Source organism: Phalacrocorax carbo, chromosome 5 (genome assembly GCF_963921805.1).
Source record: "Phalacrocorax carbo chromosome 5, bPhaCar2.1, whole genome shotgun sequence".
Taxonomy (NCBI): Eukaryota; Metazoa; Chordata; class Aves; order Suliformes; family Phalacrocoracidae; genus Phalacrocorax; species Phalacrocorax carbo.
In genome coordinates this window covers 71,890,162-71,907,483 of record NC_087517.1, presented here as the reverse complement: position 1 = coordinate 71,907,483, position 17,322 = coordinate 71,890,162, and the positions used below count along the sequence as shown (strand labels likewise).

The 17,322-nt window shown below is 53.2% G+C and overlaps 1 protein-coding gene across 1 annotated transcript; it reads right to left on the bottom strand.

The window, feature by feature from the left end:
* Nucleotides 1-51: 51 nt before the first annotated feature.
* On the bottom strand, nucleotides 52-17,270 carry LOC104045123 (inner centromere protein-like). Its single transcript, XM_064453181.1, has 20 exons — nucleotides 16,939-17,270; nucleotides 16,619-16,732; nucleotides 13,308-14,011; nucleotides 13,099-13,185; nucleotides 12,134-12,185; nucleotides 11,414-11,447; nucleotides 10,158-10,257; nucleotides 9,329-9,419; nucleotides 8,072-8,207; nucleotides 7,861-7,995; nucleotides 7,280-7,291; nucleotides 6,569-6,678; nucleotides 6,091-6,202; nucleotides 4,760-4,870; nucleotides 4,344-4,474; nucleotides 4,054-4,132; nucleotides 3,017-3,121; nucleotides 2,680-2,787; nucleotides 924-1,080; nucleotides 52-383 (listed from the first exon to the last, which is right to left on the bottom strand). The coding sequence occupies exons 1-20, from the start codon at nucleotides 17,073-17,075 to the stop codon at nucleotides 178-180; spliced, it is 2,721 nt and encodes a 906-aa protein (XP_064309251.1). The 5' UTR covers nucleotides 17,076-17,270; the 3' UTR covers nucleotides 52-177.
* Nucleotides 17,271-17,322: the final 52 nt, after the last annotated feature.

The following is a 17,322-nucleotide window of genomic DNA, read 5'->3' as shown; positions in this document are numbered from 1 at the left end:
GCCATGCAGAAACATCATCCCACCGTGACGACCACAAACACCAATGGCATGTTTATTGCAACACGATTTTATTAAATATTTGTGTACAAAAGGCTTAAAATTTGTAAAGATGCTGCATGCTAAGAAAACACGATCCGATACACCAAATTGTCATAAAACACATTTCTTGGCATTTTCTCAGTTTTTGAAGTTGCAGGATGGGCCACAGGTAGATTTGGTCCCAGGCGGGGAATGCCAAACTGCTGAGCTCGTGCGCTTGAAGTATCGAGGCTTGCTCTTGCCAAAGATATCCTCCAGCTTAGGGCTTGGAATTAGCCCAAAGAGTTGGTCAACATTCACTGGGTGATAGTATTGGTGTAAAATGGCTTGATTGAGCTGATACCCTACAGAAACAACCACAGCAGAGAAGCAATCTCACTTCAGTGCTCTGCCTAAGGCACCCTTTCCCTTAGAGCCTGCAGGACAGTTACTGTTCTTCCACACCTAAAAAACGTACCTGTACAACGGGTGCGTTAACAGTTTTCCTGCTCATCGCAAAGCTTTGAGCCCCACACCCACCCTCCGGTGGCCAGCGGCGCTTGTTCCAAGTCACTCAGCACACTAGACATACCCCAAACCCACCACACCTTGGTTTCCCTCAGGAGGGTGGGCTGCCTTGTGACCAGTGAGCCCCCACCATTCTTTTCACACCCTCGGACCCCAACACACGCACAGAGGCCTTCGGTTTAACGTCGGCACAACAGCGCTTGCAGGAAAGCGTCCCCGGTCCCTCACCGCTCGGAGCCATCGGCTGCCAGCCCTGCCGCAGCCTCACACGCTCCTGGACTGCGCTTTGGGAAGCTGAGATGGCACCACGAGAGTCTGCAAAGCTGCAGCTTACCCGGGAAGGAATTAAAGGAAGCCAAACCACACTCAGCACCTACCATCAGCCCAGGCAGGGACAGGCTTCCGAGGATCATTCTCATCATCTGTGGAGTCATCACTATTCAGATCCATCCCGTAATTATTTATGTTTACCTGTGGAGATCCGGATTCCTTCGCGCCCTTCGGGGGCCCTAAGCAGGATGTGGAGATAGATTTCTGAAACCAGAGACAGCATCGATTAGAGCAGGAAGCAGGCTTCCAGTCCGGCAGGAGAGCGTGCCTTGCCAGGGCAGGCGGGCTACCAGGCCCTCTGCAGGCACCGCAGAGCTCTGGCACGAGCAAGACAGGCTGTGCTACGGTCCCAGCTGAGGTCCCACAGCAAGATGCTCTACGGGATTTAGGCAGCACCCTCACCCCGAGCATAAGCCACGAGTTAAGAGGCGAGTTCCCAATGTCACATGCTGGGCAAGGAGCTTCACTGCAAAGGCAAGGTAGCCACAAACAAGAGCTGGCAGCTGGCTTTCTAGGGCGGAGGCACCACAGACACTCATTTTCATCCCTCTTTCAAACAGGAGAGCGAAAAGGTCACCCACCTGTGTATGGGAAGCCTTTGACCTAGACCTAACTGGAACATCTATAATATTCCTACCTGACAGGTAACTTGGGTTGAGTTTTTTGGTAAAACCCAGAAGCGCGCGAATCCTTTTGGCTTTTTAACTGAACTTTGCTCTGAAGCCATGCCCCTGCCGGCAGCTGAGCTGTAGCACGGGACCAGGTACCGCAGTGGGGACCGCAAACCGCAGAGCTGGAACAGCCACTTGCCTGCCCTGCAGCTTCCAAGCTGCCACGAAGAGCCTGCCAGTACCCACCCAAGAAAAAGCCAGGGCTCCGTTTCACGTTGAAGCTGCAGGTCAGAACAGCGTGAGCCAAAGCTCAGATACCCCTCCTGGCTTTGTAGGGAGGAACAGGGACGACCTGACAGCTGTATGTGGTACAGGAACACCTAGAGGTGCTGACCAGAGGATAAACCAGGAAGGCAGGCCTAATTCTGCATGACTCTGCGCTAAGGGAATGCAGAAGCGTACACACATCAGCACAAGCAGAAAAACTGTCACTGTGCTCAGTGACCTGATAAGTACTTGCAACCTTTCTCCCCTCCTGTTTCTCGTAGAAAAGCCTTAGAAGAACACACCAGGTATGTCTAAGCACTTGGCTTTTGCACACATGGCTCTAGCACTCAAATCCTTTCACGTTCGTGGCAGATCTGGTTTCCATCCTCTAGAGCTCTGACATGAGTCACAACATCGTGAAGTCGAGCAGGAAGAGGAACCATTCAGCCCCAAGACAAGAGAGTTTACCGGCAGAGGCAGCACTCAAGTCTGACTCTAAGCAGCTTTTTCTCCACCCCTGCAGTTATCAGGTCTAAGCAGCTCCAACTCAAAGAGGCTCCTGGAGACCGAACAGCCAGGCTCCACAGCGGGTGGGAGCCAGGCTGCCCCGGCGCCGCTCCAGGCTGAGCTGCCGCCTCGTGGTGTGCTGCCATCCTGTGGCCATTCCCAACACCTTTCCCAGGATGAAACCCTTGCTTTCTCTCCAGGTTCCCGCGGTGTGAGCTCTCGGCCAAGCACCAAAACCACCGACACCCCCATCCTCTGCACAGATGCCTGTTAAACCCCAACAGCCTGCACTCGAGGATCTCATTTCCTGCTCCACCACCGATGGACAATGAATCTGCAGGCGGGCTCCAAACCACAGGACCCAATTAGATACCACAGGCTCGTTTCAGTTGAGGGCTCTGCTGGAACCGGGGCTCACCTTTGCAGTCTTGCTCAGCTGTGTGCCAGAGGCAGTCAATGCTTCTGGATGCTTGATTTTTTTCTCCTCTCCCAGCTGCTGCTGGTGCTTCTGCAGACCACCTTCCTCCTGTTAAGATGCAAGAATTAAGTCATTCATGTTCACCCAAGCAAAACCACCAGACTACCCCCGGAACTGAGCTGTATTTTCTGGGGCCCTTGAAAAAAAAAAAAAAGAAAATCTTCCATCTCTGTGTCATCTTCTGCACAAAAAAAAAACCCCAAATCCAAGACTCAAAGGTGCGACTCCCATCTTTCCTCAGATCCAGATCAACGAGGTCTCCAGAGCCCACGCTCACCTTTACCACTTTGCCCCAGGTATTAGAAGCCACGGCAATGCATTCCGGTTGCTTGGTGCTCTTCTGCCCAGGCTGCTGGCGCAGCACTCTTGGGCTCTCTTCTTCCTAATAAAGAGAAGAAAATTCCACTGTTTAAGCATCTTTTCAACCCGAACCGCTTTGTGCAGGAGTTTCTTCTCCCATACTACTCGGTAGGGAAGAGCTAACAGGAGGGCGAGAGCTGCAGGCACTCCGAATCGTATTCGGCTTCTCGCCTGCCTGGAGGAGCTCTGCTGTGGCTCACTCCCGCCCGGGTGCTGGCAACATATGAAGAATCTAGGCCTTCATTAAAAGGATATAGCACACATAGGAGTTTGAATGTCACGGACCTGGTAAGAGCAGCGAGTGCAAATACAGGAGGAATTTATCCTTAAGAGGAACAGTATTTGGGGGTTTGCTTTTTTACTAATGAAGAAGGCAGAAGAAAGAATAATGTTGAGAGTAGAAAGAGAGCAGAAAGAAAATGTTACTGCGATAGTTTGAGACAAACAGCCTTGACTTTAAGCCATAACATTCTTTGTATAAATGCAAATGATGTTACCTGAAGCCATATGATACCTGAAGCTTATGGGGATCACATCCTCCAAATACAGTGAGTGAATGTAGTAGGAAAAAAAAGAAACCTCTTACTAATCTCCATATTCATTTAAGTATCAGTGAATGCCATTTGGAGGTGCTCTTCAAAGCGCCATTGTATGGCTGTCATCCACCTTGCGATGGGGCGCAGAAGGCTCACCTGTGAACGAGGACACAGTCAACCCCAGCTTTATCAGCAGAGCTGGCTTATTCTTGCCCAAACCCCCACTCCTTACAATAACGCGTTTCGCTTGTCGGTTTTATCATATTTGTCCCTCTAAATAACAAAACAGCGACTGCTAAACCCTTAAACAGGAACACAGCACTTGGAAAACAAGTCCGATCTTAAAATAAGTCTGCGTATCCTGTGCCTTACTAGTTTACAACACAGAAGTTGTTCCAAGACCACTTCAACTCCCTACCTTTAGTTTTTTTTCAGTTAACACTGCTGACTCCAGCTGTGGTTGGGAGGCCGCCTCTTTCCCTCGCTGTTTGTAATCTCTGGGGGAAAAACCCTACAATTTAGTTAGAGGAAAGCATGTCCGCCTCCCCCCACCCCAGCCATTCTTACAGCCCCGTGCTGCAGCACCCCAAACCTTTGGGACAGCCTGACACTCACACCAGCCTCCCAGTTTCAACCATACTATTTATATTTGCTGCTTCACCATGCCTGTTGCCAAGTCCCCTCCTCCAGGATAGAACAAGCTAATACCTCTCCTTCACTTGTTCCACCTGTTGCTGCTCTACAAGATTTTTCAGTTCCAAGATTTTCTTTCCTTTTTCTTTTACTTCATCCTCTCTCCTCTTCTGCAGTGGTTCTTGCTGCTCAAATTCATCTTCCTCCTGAAGGAAGAAAACCCTTGTAACCCTCCAGCTTAAGTGGAAAGAGATGGGAGGATAGGGAGCAAGTGCTCTGAGACAACCTGTGCTTGTTGTACCTCGTTCTCACCTTCCACAGCCAGTTAGGTGCTCTCTCCCTTCCACCCCCACAGGTACCCTTGTGTTCCAACCCAACATCAACTGTCTAGACACAAGTCTTGCAGCACGGACCCTAAAATCCCTGCAGGAGAGGCAGTAACCTTTCCCTGCCGCTTTCTACATGCAGGAGGGACCTAGAGTTGCTCTTACCATCCTCAGCGCTTTCTGCTTCCACACATCAGCTTCTCCATGCTTCTTCGACAGTTTTCTCTTGCTCTGCTCCTCTGCCACTTTCTCTTCCCGCCCTTGCGAGGCGTGCACCTGAGAAAGGCACACACGGCTGCTGCACCGCCCGAGGACACACCTCACAGCCCTGTCCAAACCGAGGACGGGGACTGCTTCTGTAGCCCGAGATATTCCGGGTCTTAATGAAACAGGGGACCCAACACCCAGCAGGCAGCACACGTGCGTTGGATTTAGCGCCAACCTCATGCAGCAAGTCCCCCACTTAGTACGGGCCACGTCAAGAGACACCCAGCGCTTGGCGTGACAGGAGACAGCAGCACAGAGCCCGTTACACAACCCCAAAATACATGCTTCCATCTTTAAGTGATTCTCTGCAGAACACGGGGATCTAGCATCCGGATTCCGCTTCGCCTGCAGTGCTGACACCGACTAACTGAACTGCAGTATGAACGGGGGTTGTGAAAGCTGACTGAGCCCCAGAGACACCGTTCCTTCACCTGAGCTGTCTGTCCCAGTAAAAGCACTAGCATGCCCACAGCAGCAGGGTAGCCAGGGCTGTGTGTACTTCTGGACACTCAGGTTTTGGGAAAGGAGCATGATTCCTTTGTTTTCTAAGGCTGACCCTTTCCAAAGGTCACTTTAGTCAAACCCCCTCAAATGAGCAACCATCCTTCTCCCAAAGGCTGCTGCGGGTCAGCCAGGCACAGCCTCCCTCGGTCCCACAGAACCTGCGTGGCTGTGCAAACGCAGCAGCACTGTCCGCACACAGCCACCCAGAGCCCATCCTAGCACGCTCTTCACCTCCCGCCTGCCCTCAGAAGGGGGCCAGACAAGGCTTTGAAAAGCAAACACGATGCCAATGCACATGGAGCCAGGTCCACTAGTCACGAGCATCCCTCGCATGCTTGGTAGCCGGTTCTTTCCTGCCATGCTTTCGCAACCCCCTGCAAGCACCGCGGCTTCGCTGCCCGATGCTCTGCGCGAGCGGCTCGCTCAGCGCGCTGGAAGCCGAGCCAGGCTCTCACCTGCCACATTCCTTGAACACAGAGCACCATGAACACCGCATGTTGGAACAGGAACGTTTAGAGCCACTGCAGAGGAATGGAGACCGAAAGCCTCCTTGCCTGACAGAGAGTTTCAGTGTCTCTGATGCAGGCTTACCCACCACCCGATTAGCCACCATCAGCAGCAATCCTGTGCTCGCACGTATCATGCCAGTGGCCTCTTTGCACCCTCTTGGTCTCATGGCTCACCGAGGGAATGTCACTGTACTGAGCGGTCAGGGTCAGCCTTACCTTCTCATCAGTCTGTAAAATCTTCCGCTCCATCCGCTTTTTCTTCTCTTCTTCCATTTGTTCCACCCGCTCCCGAGCCTGCAGTGCCTTCCTCAGACGCTCTTCCCTCTTCCTGAGCAAGAGGGGCTTGTTAGCTTTGTCTGCTCCAGCAGAGAGCACAGTGGGGCAACAGGGACTTGCCACGGTAATTGGGGAAAACAGTTATTTTGCTCGCCTTGCTCTGGCTGAGCTTACCCTCAGCTCACTTCTGCATTAAGTTCGGACATTAGCAGGCGCTCCGCACCAGTGCAGTCCTCACTGCAGCGAGCTGTGAGCAAGCAGCGCTGAGGGTGCCCAGGCAGCAACACTGGCAAAGTGCTCCGTCCAAGTGGGAGGCACAAAGCACGGTATGGCAGTGCTCTCTGCCTGGCAGGGAAGGCCTCCAAGGCAATTCTGTGCTGAACCAGGGAAGGAACAGGAGGCAAGGGACCCAACTCACTGCTTCATTTCTGCTTGCCGCCGCCTCTTTTCCTCCTCCACTTTCTTTTTCCTCTGTTCCTCAGCCTCCTGCTTCTTTCTGAGGCTCTCCAGCCTCTGCCGCTCCTTCTCCTGAAGGGAGATGAGTTCAGACTATACCAACTGCTGGGGCCTGTTTCTACCCTCAGGCTGCTTAGGCACCGGCAGCTAGAGGCTAGGCAGCCTGCTAAACGGAGTCACTGTCAGAGTCATTCACCCACACACCAGGATGGGAAGTGACGAGCAGGGAAGAAACAAAGCAGGTTTGGCAACAGAGCTTATTCAACTAGTAAGAGCAGGACAGTCACAGGTACAGGAGGGAAACACCTCACTTCAGCCGCAGAGAATATGTTCAGGCAAGGAACAGCACACTCCTGCTGTAGGCGACCACCTGTAGCAAACGCTCCTTGCCTGGGACAGTGTTACAGGCACCCACAGCTGGGAAAATGGGGGAGAAGGGGCACAGCGTGAGTAGTCTTGCTTAGAGGCCAAAAGGTTCCCTAGCAGCTCCCAGCCTCAGTAGAATATGCCTGCAGGGAGATCCTGCCACCTCACCACTGGTGTGGCCAGTTTACTGATTTGGACAGAGCGCTGCGTGGATGCCAGTGTGAGGGGAAAGAGCTGTCAGCACCCACGAGGCAGGAAGCACAGCCGTTGTCTTCCAGCCCCCACGGTTAAGGGTGTCATTACTTACAACAAAGTCTCCCTGTAGAGAAGATACATAAAAAAATGATTATGGGTTTGGAAGTAACACTAGAACCCCATTTCGCAGCACAGGAACCCCATTCTTATCTGCAATTCCTTAACAGTGTGTGACAGGGAGCCCACTGCCTGACCCCAACACTGCCCGTATCTTTCAGCCCCGCAGCACCCAATTACGCAAGACACAAGGGTAGATCCCCACTGCAAAGAGAAAAGCTTCCCACTTTCCTATGGCTCAACAGTCCCAGAATACAAAATATTTCTGCTGACTATAGATAGAGCAACTAGATTTCTCCGCATATGAGGAAGGTTTGAGGATGGGTGTGAAAGAACCCCATCCAATAACGGCATGTGTGGACAGACTATGCAAGGCAACAACAACCAGTTTCGCTCCCTTGGGGAAGCTGAAGCAGAATTGTGAGGCCAGTCTGCTATGAGGACCTGCACAGATCCACAGTAGCAGACAGAACTAGGGACATGTTTATGCTTTTCTAAGCAACCAGTCCCTCCTGCCACTCCCCCAGACTTATCTCCTCCTCCGGCCCTGGGAGGGAAGGTGGGACTCTGACGCACCTTAAGATCGGGTCGGGTGGGAGTACTGCACTTGATGAAGTTCTTTACGACACCCCCACGTCCCGTGGGCCCTGCGCTTGCAAACAGCTGGTTTCGCTGCACAGCCTGCAGGAAGTTTTTCAGTGGTCTAGCAACCTAACAGGAGAAGGTGGAGGGGAGTCAGTACCTGCCAGGGAAAGGGAGGCAAAGAAGGGCCACGGCACCCACTCACCTTGCTAGCTGGAGAGGAAGAAGATAGATTCTGGTTTGCTGAATTCTTGTGCTTGTCATCCAAAGGGGAAAGGGTTTGACCCCCCGGCTGCTGCCCATTCTGTATAATGCCCATTGCTTGTTTATAGCTTCTCATCCTGATGGCATTAGGAAGAGGCACGGTAGGTGACCATCAGGCTCCCCAGTCTTGCCAGAAGCATTTACTTGCTGTTACACCCTTCCCCCTGCCCGGTTCCTGCCACCCGAGGACGTGGGACTCCTGTGGGCTCACTCGGCCCTGTGGCAGGCACACCACCCAGGCACGACCGAGGACAGGAGAGGCACGCGACGGCTTGGTAGGGGAACACCCTCCTTCCAGAGCAGTAACGTACAACGCGCTCGCCCTCCCTCTCCACTGAGTCCCCGTGAGCAGAAAGTCTTTGCTATACCTTATATTGTTATACGTGGTATTAACACCACAAGATAGATACAACCCCCGTGTGTTTGCAACCACCCAGCCCAGGTCACCTCACTGGCAGGGTTTCCCATGCTTTATAAATACTTTGGACACTCACAGGTTTACTTGTGTCAAATTACTTCACTTGCATCCCCTAATTCCAGGGGAAAACAGGGGAGGCTGCTTCACTGCGCTATCAGGGCCCAATCCAGCAGCAGCCCTGAGAAAGGCTGCAGATCCCGACCCACCACACGGTGCTAAGCATCCATGTGAGAACTGAGGTTACCGTTATTCCCCTTCCCATCCACTACCCACAGCAAATTCACCCCAGCAACACCAGGACAGGAGACTGAGGGCAAAGCTAAAAGCAGGCGAAGTCTCACGTGAAACACCAGTAACACAGCAGTGAGGAAACAAGTCAGGTATTCCTGACACTTGCACAAGATAAGAGGGAGGTCAGTCACCCACTTGTGTTGCCTTCTGAAAGTGCCCCCGGACCACCCCTTTTCACACCACTCGGCGTCACATCTCAGCTGCGAGTTGACCATGCTCGGTCACCTCCGCTGGCTTGTGCATGAACCCATGCATCTGCTCCCCAGGCCAGACCTGGGTCCCAGAGCCGAACAAGGCCCAAGAAGTCACAAGCAACTCCCAGGAGACAAGACCCGGCCAAAGAAGACTTCAAAACGACATTGGAAGGGGTGGGGCGGGAAGGCAGGGAAACAAACCACCCAAAGCTTTTTAAAACAAGTTACTTGGAAGGCCAGGCCCAAGGCCTTCCAGCCCACTGGCTCATTCCTCCGCCTTACAAATGTCTCATACCAGATGCATGAGGGATTCTCCTGAGACTTGGCACAGTGGGGCTGTTCCTGGTTCTCATTCTGGCATTCGCTGTTTGGATTTACACGGCTTCCTGAGAAGAAACCTGCAGTTAGCACCTCGCGCAAGGCACCCTGCGGGGCTCCGATCCTGGTCTCCAGAGCTCTCCTGTGCCCAGAGCCCTGTAGCACCTAACCAAGCCGAGAAACCAGAAGCCTGAGTGGCTACGTGGAATATCAGCATCATATACAAACACTGCGAAGCGTGCTGCAGTATGCATCCTGTACAGACCTCCTAAAACAGGCACAACCTGTCTCACCAAAAGGCCTCCAGCTACTCTTCCCTCCACTCCAGCTACAGCTGCTTGTCAGATCCTACAGTCCCGATGGGGGATAAACAAAAAACCTGAATCTCTCCCTCTTCTTGCTGAGGCATGGTAAATAAATGGGACCTGTAAATCCTCACATAACATAAACCCAGAGGAAAGAGATGCCAAGGTGCTTTAACACAGCATTACACTGGGTGGAAGATTCCAGGTTTAAGAACAATCTCCTTTCGAAGTCTCCCCCCAGTTACTCATTAGGCAGATCGAAGTTGGACAGGACAGCTTTTGTCTCAAGGCTTGGACATATTTACAAGATGTCCTTGATTATCTAATGGCATGCCTTACCTCTTCAGGAGATCAAAGTCTACCTGAAAAATTACCTTGACTGGTCAGAGGTGGTTTGGTTTCAACGCAAGTCCTAGATTTTCCACAAACTCCCATGTTGACTCCCTGGTCTGTGTGTCTTTGGGGCTTCATGCAAGAGAAGCAAAACCAACTCAAAGTTACCTTCCCTGCTCCCTGCCTGCTGCTCAGGAGGAGATAAGTGCTGTGCAGGAGGGCTCGCAGCTTGTACACTTTTGCTCGAAACAAGGGTGTCTTCAGGAGTCTGCAGGAAAAAGGAACAAGCATTCTCTTAGCACAGCTGCTGCAAAGAACAAGGCTACCGTGGACCTGCTGCTCTGAGAAGGCTAGTCACTTCCAACCTAGGGTCTGCTTCTCTCTCAGCTGGAGCTGTGCTGCATGGATGTGGACCGGCTCATTTCAGTAACAGGGGCCTGCTCATGAAACACCAGCCTCTGCAGGAAGGACAGTTGCCCAGCACTTCTCAACTAGAGCAGGAGCTTTACTGAGCCTGGGCTCCAACGTCAAAGAGCCTTGAGAATGAGACAGCTTCCACACACCTTGGAGACACCAATTTTCAAGCTACAGATATTCCAGTCCTGAAAGGTAGACAAGTCCCTGTACAGTGTCTCAGGTTACAGATCATTAAGCTCTCTAAGCACCGTTATGGCATATTCACAGGAGGACACACAAAATTCACTGCAGCACAGCATCCCAGCAGGTTACGAGGCTGCCGGCACACAGCCCATGCTTCCCCCTGCTAGGCTACACCCGCTGCCACCGCCACGATCGGAGCAGAGCCACCTGCCCATTCCCGCTGATGCTTCCCAACAGCGCCAGGGAGCTGTTCTGAAGCAGAGCCCACTCCTCTCTCTGCTGGGCTAGTTCACACCTCGGCTGGTTCACAGCACAACCACACAAGTTTTTGCCAGCTCAAAGGAGAGGATGGGTTTCTTTCTCCTAGCGCTGCAGGCTCACGCACACTGCGTACACAGCCTCGGCGGCCAAGGAAAGCACTTCAACTTGAACTGCCCGTCCTCCTGATTTTTGTAGCTCAAACCAGCCATGCAAGAGAGAGGCTAAGAATACACACAATTACCAGGCCCAGCTGACAGGCAAAAGCAGGCTGACTCCTGGGAACCTGGCCAAGCACCTCCAAAAGCTCCATCTTGAAGAGGCCTTACCAAGGCACAAAACGTCTCTGCCCACCAGGAGCCAGAGCGCCAACCGGCTTAACCAGCTGCCAAGCATGCGGAGGGCAGCACTGCCCAACTCAGCAGCGCCTTCGCTGAGCTCGAAGGGACTGACAGAACGATCCCCTGGCCACACTCCCTGCTTCCAGTGGCAATGCTCAGGGAAAGGTATCAACTCAGGCAAGAAGATACCCGGACAGAGTTTGTAGGTTGTTCCTGAGAACTTACCTTTTCACATGGGGGATTCAGGTCCAGTCCAGGTCTGTAAAAGAAGAGTTATTTTAATTACTTCATCTCTCTGAAGGGTGAGTTACAGGTGATGGGAGTATGACAGAGCCAGCATATGGGACCCCAAGGGAAGTGCAGATAAATCTAAGTACATCCAGAGGCACAAGCCTGCTTCAGCCAGGCCACACAGAGGTGGAGCTGTAAGTTCTTCTGATGGACCGCTCCGCTGCATTACTGACCACCACACTGATGAGCTGTGCCCCCTTCTGCAGAGCTTCCACGTAGCAGGTAAAAAGGAAGCTCTGTGAGCCTTAGGCTGAGCCTCACCTGTCCAGCTCTCAGGTTAGACCACAGCTGACTGACCTCCAGCGCCAGCAGGCATTCGGAGGCTGGTTACGGCCAGGAATCCCAGGACATAACTCGCATGATGCCGGCCAACACCAGGCAGAGCAACTGCTGGCAGCCTCTCAGGTCTGATGGCATAGGCTGGACCCCACACTAACGCAGTGATTAACCTCACTGTGCTCTGAGCAGACTTCTGAAAAGGAGGTGCTGTGCCTGAACAGCACAAGCCTTGAAACATCAACCAGCCCCAAGTGACATCACCTAAACAGTCTGTTACAAAACTAGTCCTATATCTGTGATATAAAAGCGACCCATATAGCTTCTTTGCAGGGCTTTCTGCGCTTTCTTCCTGCCTGCTTTACATGGTGGCCTCACCTCATGCTGCTGGTCACATCTTCTTCCACAAAAACCTCCAAGGAGCTTTGACCTGGAGGAAAAAAACATAAGCTAGCTTGGGGATTTCATTCTGAGGCTTCCCAACAGCAGCAATGTGCACGTGGTAGAGCTCAGGTCTCTGTGCAGGCTTTCCTCCCAGGGAACACACCGATTGCTCATCTCAGCTTTCCACACCAGCACTACCACCTCCCTCAAGTGTCACTGACAAACTGGTGTGGGCTGGGAAGGCAGAGAAGTGAAGCAGCAGCTCCTCTGCCTGCAGGCTGCTCCAGCTGCACAAACACGCTCTTGCCTGTGTCAGAGATAACATTTCCCAGTCAATTGACTTCAGCTACTGCCTCCCTACACAGTTTTATGCAGAGATTTGGTGGATTTAGGCTGATTTCATTCCCCCCATAACACCACTTAGCTGAAAGTGTTATAACAAATGCCTAGATACAGTGTGACTCAAAGCTGACAAAACCAAATACCAAAGGCCTCAGTGCTTTATTAGAAGCCAATCTGACTTCAGAAGCAATGATCTTAGAGAGTCCAAATAGCAAAACCTTCCCAGGAGCAGTGGGAACAGAGGATATGAGGAGTTCAGTGTTACCAGGAATAGCCTGGATTTCTGAATCCTGCTTCCTCTGACGACTGTGCTGTTTGGTCCATCCACCCTATCTTCACCCAAAAGGCATTTAAGTTCCTCTGCCAATTTCAGCCAAATTTCAGGGGGTGGAGACATTCAGCTCCTATAGATTTTTTGGAGAGTTGGCAGAAGACACTAAAATTAAAGCCCCTCCCCAGGTAACGCGACAGTCTCTCCCGATCCGCCACGCTGCACACGTGGCTAGAACCAGCCAGACCCCATTTTCCCTTTCACCCTTGTTTTTTGCCCATCCACAACCTGCGTAACCCAACCTCCAGTCCCTGTGTGCTTATGCCCCAGCAGACACATCCTTCACCTGCTGCAGCAAAACTCAGCCCAAGGCTTGGTCCAACAGCAGATGAGGGCCTGAAGACTGCAGCCCAAGCGTGTGGGAGCCACAAGGCTGAGGGGAGCCAGAGACAGAGTTAAGACAGACTAGCAGCTCCGCAGCTGCTTACTCCCCACACCAAAGCCGAGAAGCTGGTTTAGCCAAACGAATGCACTCGACAACTGAAGGACACTTACAGCTCACTCTGCTGGAGGCAGAGGACGATTCTCGCGCCGCTGCCTTCTTTGAAATGGCCCTGCTGATAGACCTCCGGATCATGCTCTCCCTTTTGCTGGCCAGTGAATATTTCTCTGCCAAGGAGGCCCTACGGCTCTTGTGGGGGCCACCCACAAAGCTTCGGCGACCAGAGCAACAGCGTGTTTTGGATCTCACTGGTGTCGTTTTGCTGTCGGAGTCCTGGAAAAGCATCTTCTCGAAGCCTTCAGGAGATGGATCTCCTTGGAGCATGGCAGGATCTCCATTTCTAGCAGCTTTGGGAGTGGAGGTACTTGGTCTCTTTTTGGGGGCCTCCTCCCATTCCCTCGCTGCCTGGCCATCAGGGACCTCAGTGACAGAGGACACATCGTGCAGCTCAGTGGCTGCATCCCCCTCGAGCCACGGCTCGCCCGTCACGGCCCTACAGGCTGCGTCACTGCTACCGGCACCCCGAGGGCAGCCCTGGCAATCTGCCTCTGCCGGGGGACCTTGTGCTTCCGCCGGCCACTTCCCCACCAGTGCTGGGAGCTCGGTTTTAACGCTGGCCTGAGACCTCGCCACACAGCCGGGCACGGGCACCTCTTCCTCCCCACAGCTGGGGTTCTGGGGGTGCTCTTTGCTGTGGCGCCTTTGGGAATTTGGCTTGGAAGACACCATCTTAATGCTGCTTCTCCGTCTGGACAACCTTAAATAAAAAGAATGTTAAAGGAAGCCATGAAGTCTCCCGGCTCCCAAATGATTTTTAGAGAGAAAAAGCAGACAAGATTTGAAGCAAACCTGCAGGCTTCTTCCCTCCACCATTCCCCCCTCACAGCCCATCTCCCATCACTGGTGAAGCGCAGGAGCTGAACCTTGAGAGCTCACAGATACGCTCTGCCAGATTTAGCTGGAACGATGTAGAAGTTGCTGCTTACTGCTCTCTGCTGCCTGCGAGATGCTCTTTTGCTGGACGTTACTACGCTATACCATAGGCAGGAACGCAGGGCACGTACCCTCACTGCACCATCCCAGCTATCAGCCTGGCTCGCTGGGCTGACTCGCAAAGGTTGTGTCGTGTTGACACAAACTACAGCAGCTGAGGTACCAGGACACTCGTTGCTAACCCACAGCCCCAGGTGGAGCTGACGCCAGGGGACAGTGAAGTCATACGGGATCAAACAGCTCCACTCTGCCTTGAGCAAAGTACAGGCATCCATGCAGGGAGGGATATTGGATCGAAGATATCGCGGTCTCCCATGATCAGCCCTGTGGGGAAGCCTCCCCTGCGGAGATTCACAAGATCCTGGCTAGAAACAGAAGGCTCTGCAGCTCTCTGGCAGGCTGCTCAGCACAAAACACAGCGCAAGCACTGGGAACACACCCATGGCTCTAAAGGCAGTTTGTCAACAGGCTGGGATGCACAGCAATGCTGCCATTCATGTGGTACCTGACAGCGTGACCCCGAGGAAGGCAGCAAAGAAACACCTGTGCAGTCAGGGCTCACGAATTCTTTGAATTGTTGCTATTTAAGGGACAAAAATTACCAGGTACAGTAACTGTCTCTAGCTCCGCTGCTTCAGTTAAACCTGAGCAACTACACAGAGGCTTGGGGAATTTCAGCAGTGAAATCCTCTTTGCTCCATTAGGTAACTTGCCACAAAAGGATGGAGCCACAGCAAGTCAGGGAGATCAGGTGGACAAATCCGAACCCAAAGGACAACTTTGGTTGTCCAGAGAAAGGCAGCTTCCGGGGCCAAAGTGACCCAGAGGCAGCCAGGTAAAGGGTGGAGACAGGAGACAAAGACGAAACAGAGAGCTAACGTGGAAGTGCGTGACAGCTAGAAAAGGTGGCAGAGAAAACCCACCGTGGCGTAAGAACAAGGCTTTTACAGCCCCTGGCACGCAGCCACCAGCAAGCAGGGACTTGTCCTACTGACAGTATTCAGGCTGATACCCTTCACCCTCCCTCCAGCCCCGCTCACCTAACTTCATTCTGACCTCTAGCAAGAACAGGGACCTTTTGCTAGAATTAGCAAGAAAAACTACTAATTAGGAAACATGTAACTAACAATACAGTAAGAAAAGGGTTTTGCAATGCATACTGAGAAAACCAGAGCAAGGAAAACAACAACAACCTGACCCTGCAGGATGGAGCACAACATGCTGAACCACAGCGTGAGCTTCCTTTTGGCAGATGACCCCCTGCCCAGGCACTTCGCTGCATCAGCAGATCTTTCTTAAACTAAGTTAAATGAGGAAAAATACACGCAAGACTTGTCTTCTTCAGGGGAGCAATCCAGCTGCTACCTGAACACTAACAGTATGTCTTAAGAGCTCTCCCTGTTTAGATCTGCAACATTTTCTTCTCCTGCCCTCCTTCACCACACGCACGCATGAACTTCCCACGCTTCCTTACTATTCTGGCTGTTCTCTCCATCCTCCATGTCTGGTTTCTGACAGTCTCTTAGTTCTAATCCTTCTTGTCCAACTTCTGTGGGTTTTTCACCATGGTTATCAACATTTGAGTGCCTTAACGCACAGTTTACTATTGCACGGCCAGCGACAAGTCACACACCAGCAAGCGCCAGCACGCCCACCCTCAGCTCGCAGCGCACGCTCCTCCGAAGGGAGGCTACCCTCACCGCCTTGCTGCTGGCCACGCGGTGAGGGCAGATACACAGTCAGCTGTCATGAAGCAGTGGCATCAAGGAAGTCAATTAGCATCACAGCCACCCCTGGCGACGCATGCTATCAAATCATGCCATCCTGCCTCGGCATCTGCTTGCAGGCTACTCTGGGCTAGTTTTAAAACCCTCAAGTACAAGTTGGCTCTAAGCAAGTCACCTGGAATTTCCACTTCAGTTTCACCACTAATCCCTCTGAGCCTTTCCGCCTGCCAGTGCAAACGAGGAGGGCCGGCACGCCGCTCCTGCACGCCACCGGTGGCCTGTTCTCTCAGGCACCAGTGCAACGGTTGAGGGTGTGAACGCCAGCAGCAATCTCAGGTCAAAAACTGTGCTCAAACAAAAGCTAATGGAATAAAATCCAAACCCAAACAGAGAAGAAAATATAATATTTATTAGTGTTTCTAACCAGAAAAAAGACAAAAGTTAAAGTGAAGGAAACCAGCCAACTCCACCCCAAGCTTTCACAAGAACCAAGATATTGATTGAACCTGACACACCCTTTAAAACGTTATTGCTAATTCAGGGAGTAAAGCAGCTATTTTACGTTCTTGTGCACGTGGAAAGAGGGACTGTTTTGTTTCACTCAAACACCATGCGGCGGAGCCAGGACAAGCCGACTCACCTACCTCCTCCTGTTCGGCTCCTTATTGTCGTCTTTCAGGCAGGAGGACTGCCTCCTCCTGGGGCGCCTCCTCTGTGATGGTGTTTTGGGCATTAGCTGAGGTTCAGCCCCAAAGTTGCTGTTGAGCAAACGCGGAAGACAGAGGTTGATTCCGCCCCCCGCTGCCTAGAGCGCCACCGCCCGCAGCCTGCCCGCAGCGGGGCCCACGCAGCGTGCCCAGCCCCGGCGCCCGCCGGGCCCCGCAGCGGGGCAGAGGCGCGGGAGGCGGTCTGGGAGCAGCGGGCTCCCTCGGGGACGGGGGTCCCCCCGGAGGGCGGCCCCTACCTATCCAGCAGCCTCATGCCCTGCTCCTCCGCCTCCCGCAGCCAGGCCAAGCGCTTGTGCTCCGCGTCGTGGAGGAAGCGGGAGAGCCGCTGCCCGCACACCTCCAGCAGCCGCGTGGGACCGTCAGCCCCCGCCATGGCCCTGCCTGGAACGCAGAGGGAGAGGCGAAGGCTCGCTGGCTGCCGGCGGCGGCACCGGGGCACGGCCTGCCCCGGGCGGGGCGGGAGGCCGGGGAGCTCGGGCCGCGAGGGACCCCCGCGTGCCCCCAGCCGCCTCCCCCGAGGTGGGCCAGGCCATGCCCCCGCACCTCCCCGGGACCGCAGCCCCGTCCGCCTCCCAGGCGCCACCCTCACACCGCACCATCGCAAACACAGGCTCCCCTTC

Excerpts from the sequence above, each read along its gene's own strand:
- LOC104045123 (XM_064453181.1), bottom strand. The coding sequence starts at position 17,075 with ATGGCGGGGGCTGACGGTCCCACGCGGCTGCTGGAGGTGTGCGGGCAG. Across the intron at positions 3,122-4,053 it reads TAACTGAAAAAAAACTAAAG|GAAGAAGAGAGCCCAAGAGT; the intron begins GTAGGGAGTTGA and ends TCTCTTTATTAG. Across the intron at positions 1,081-2,679 it reads AGCTGAGCAAGACTGCAAAG|AAATCTATCTCCACATCCTG; the intron begins GTGAGCCCCGGT and ends CTCTGGTTTCAG.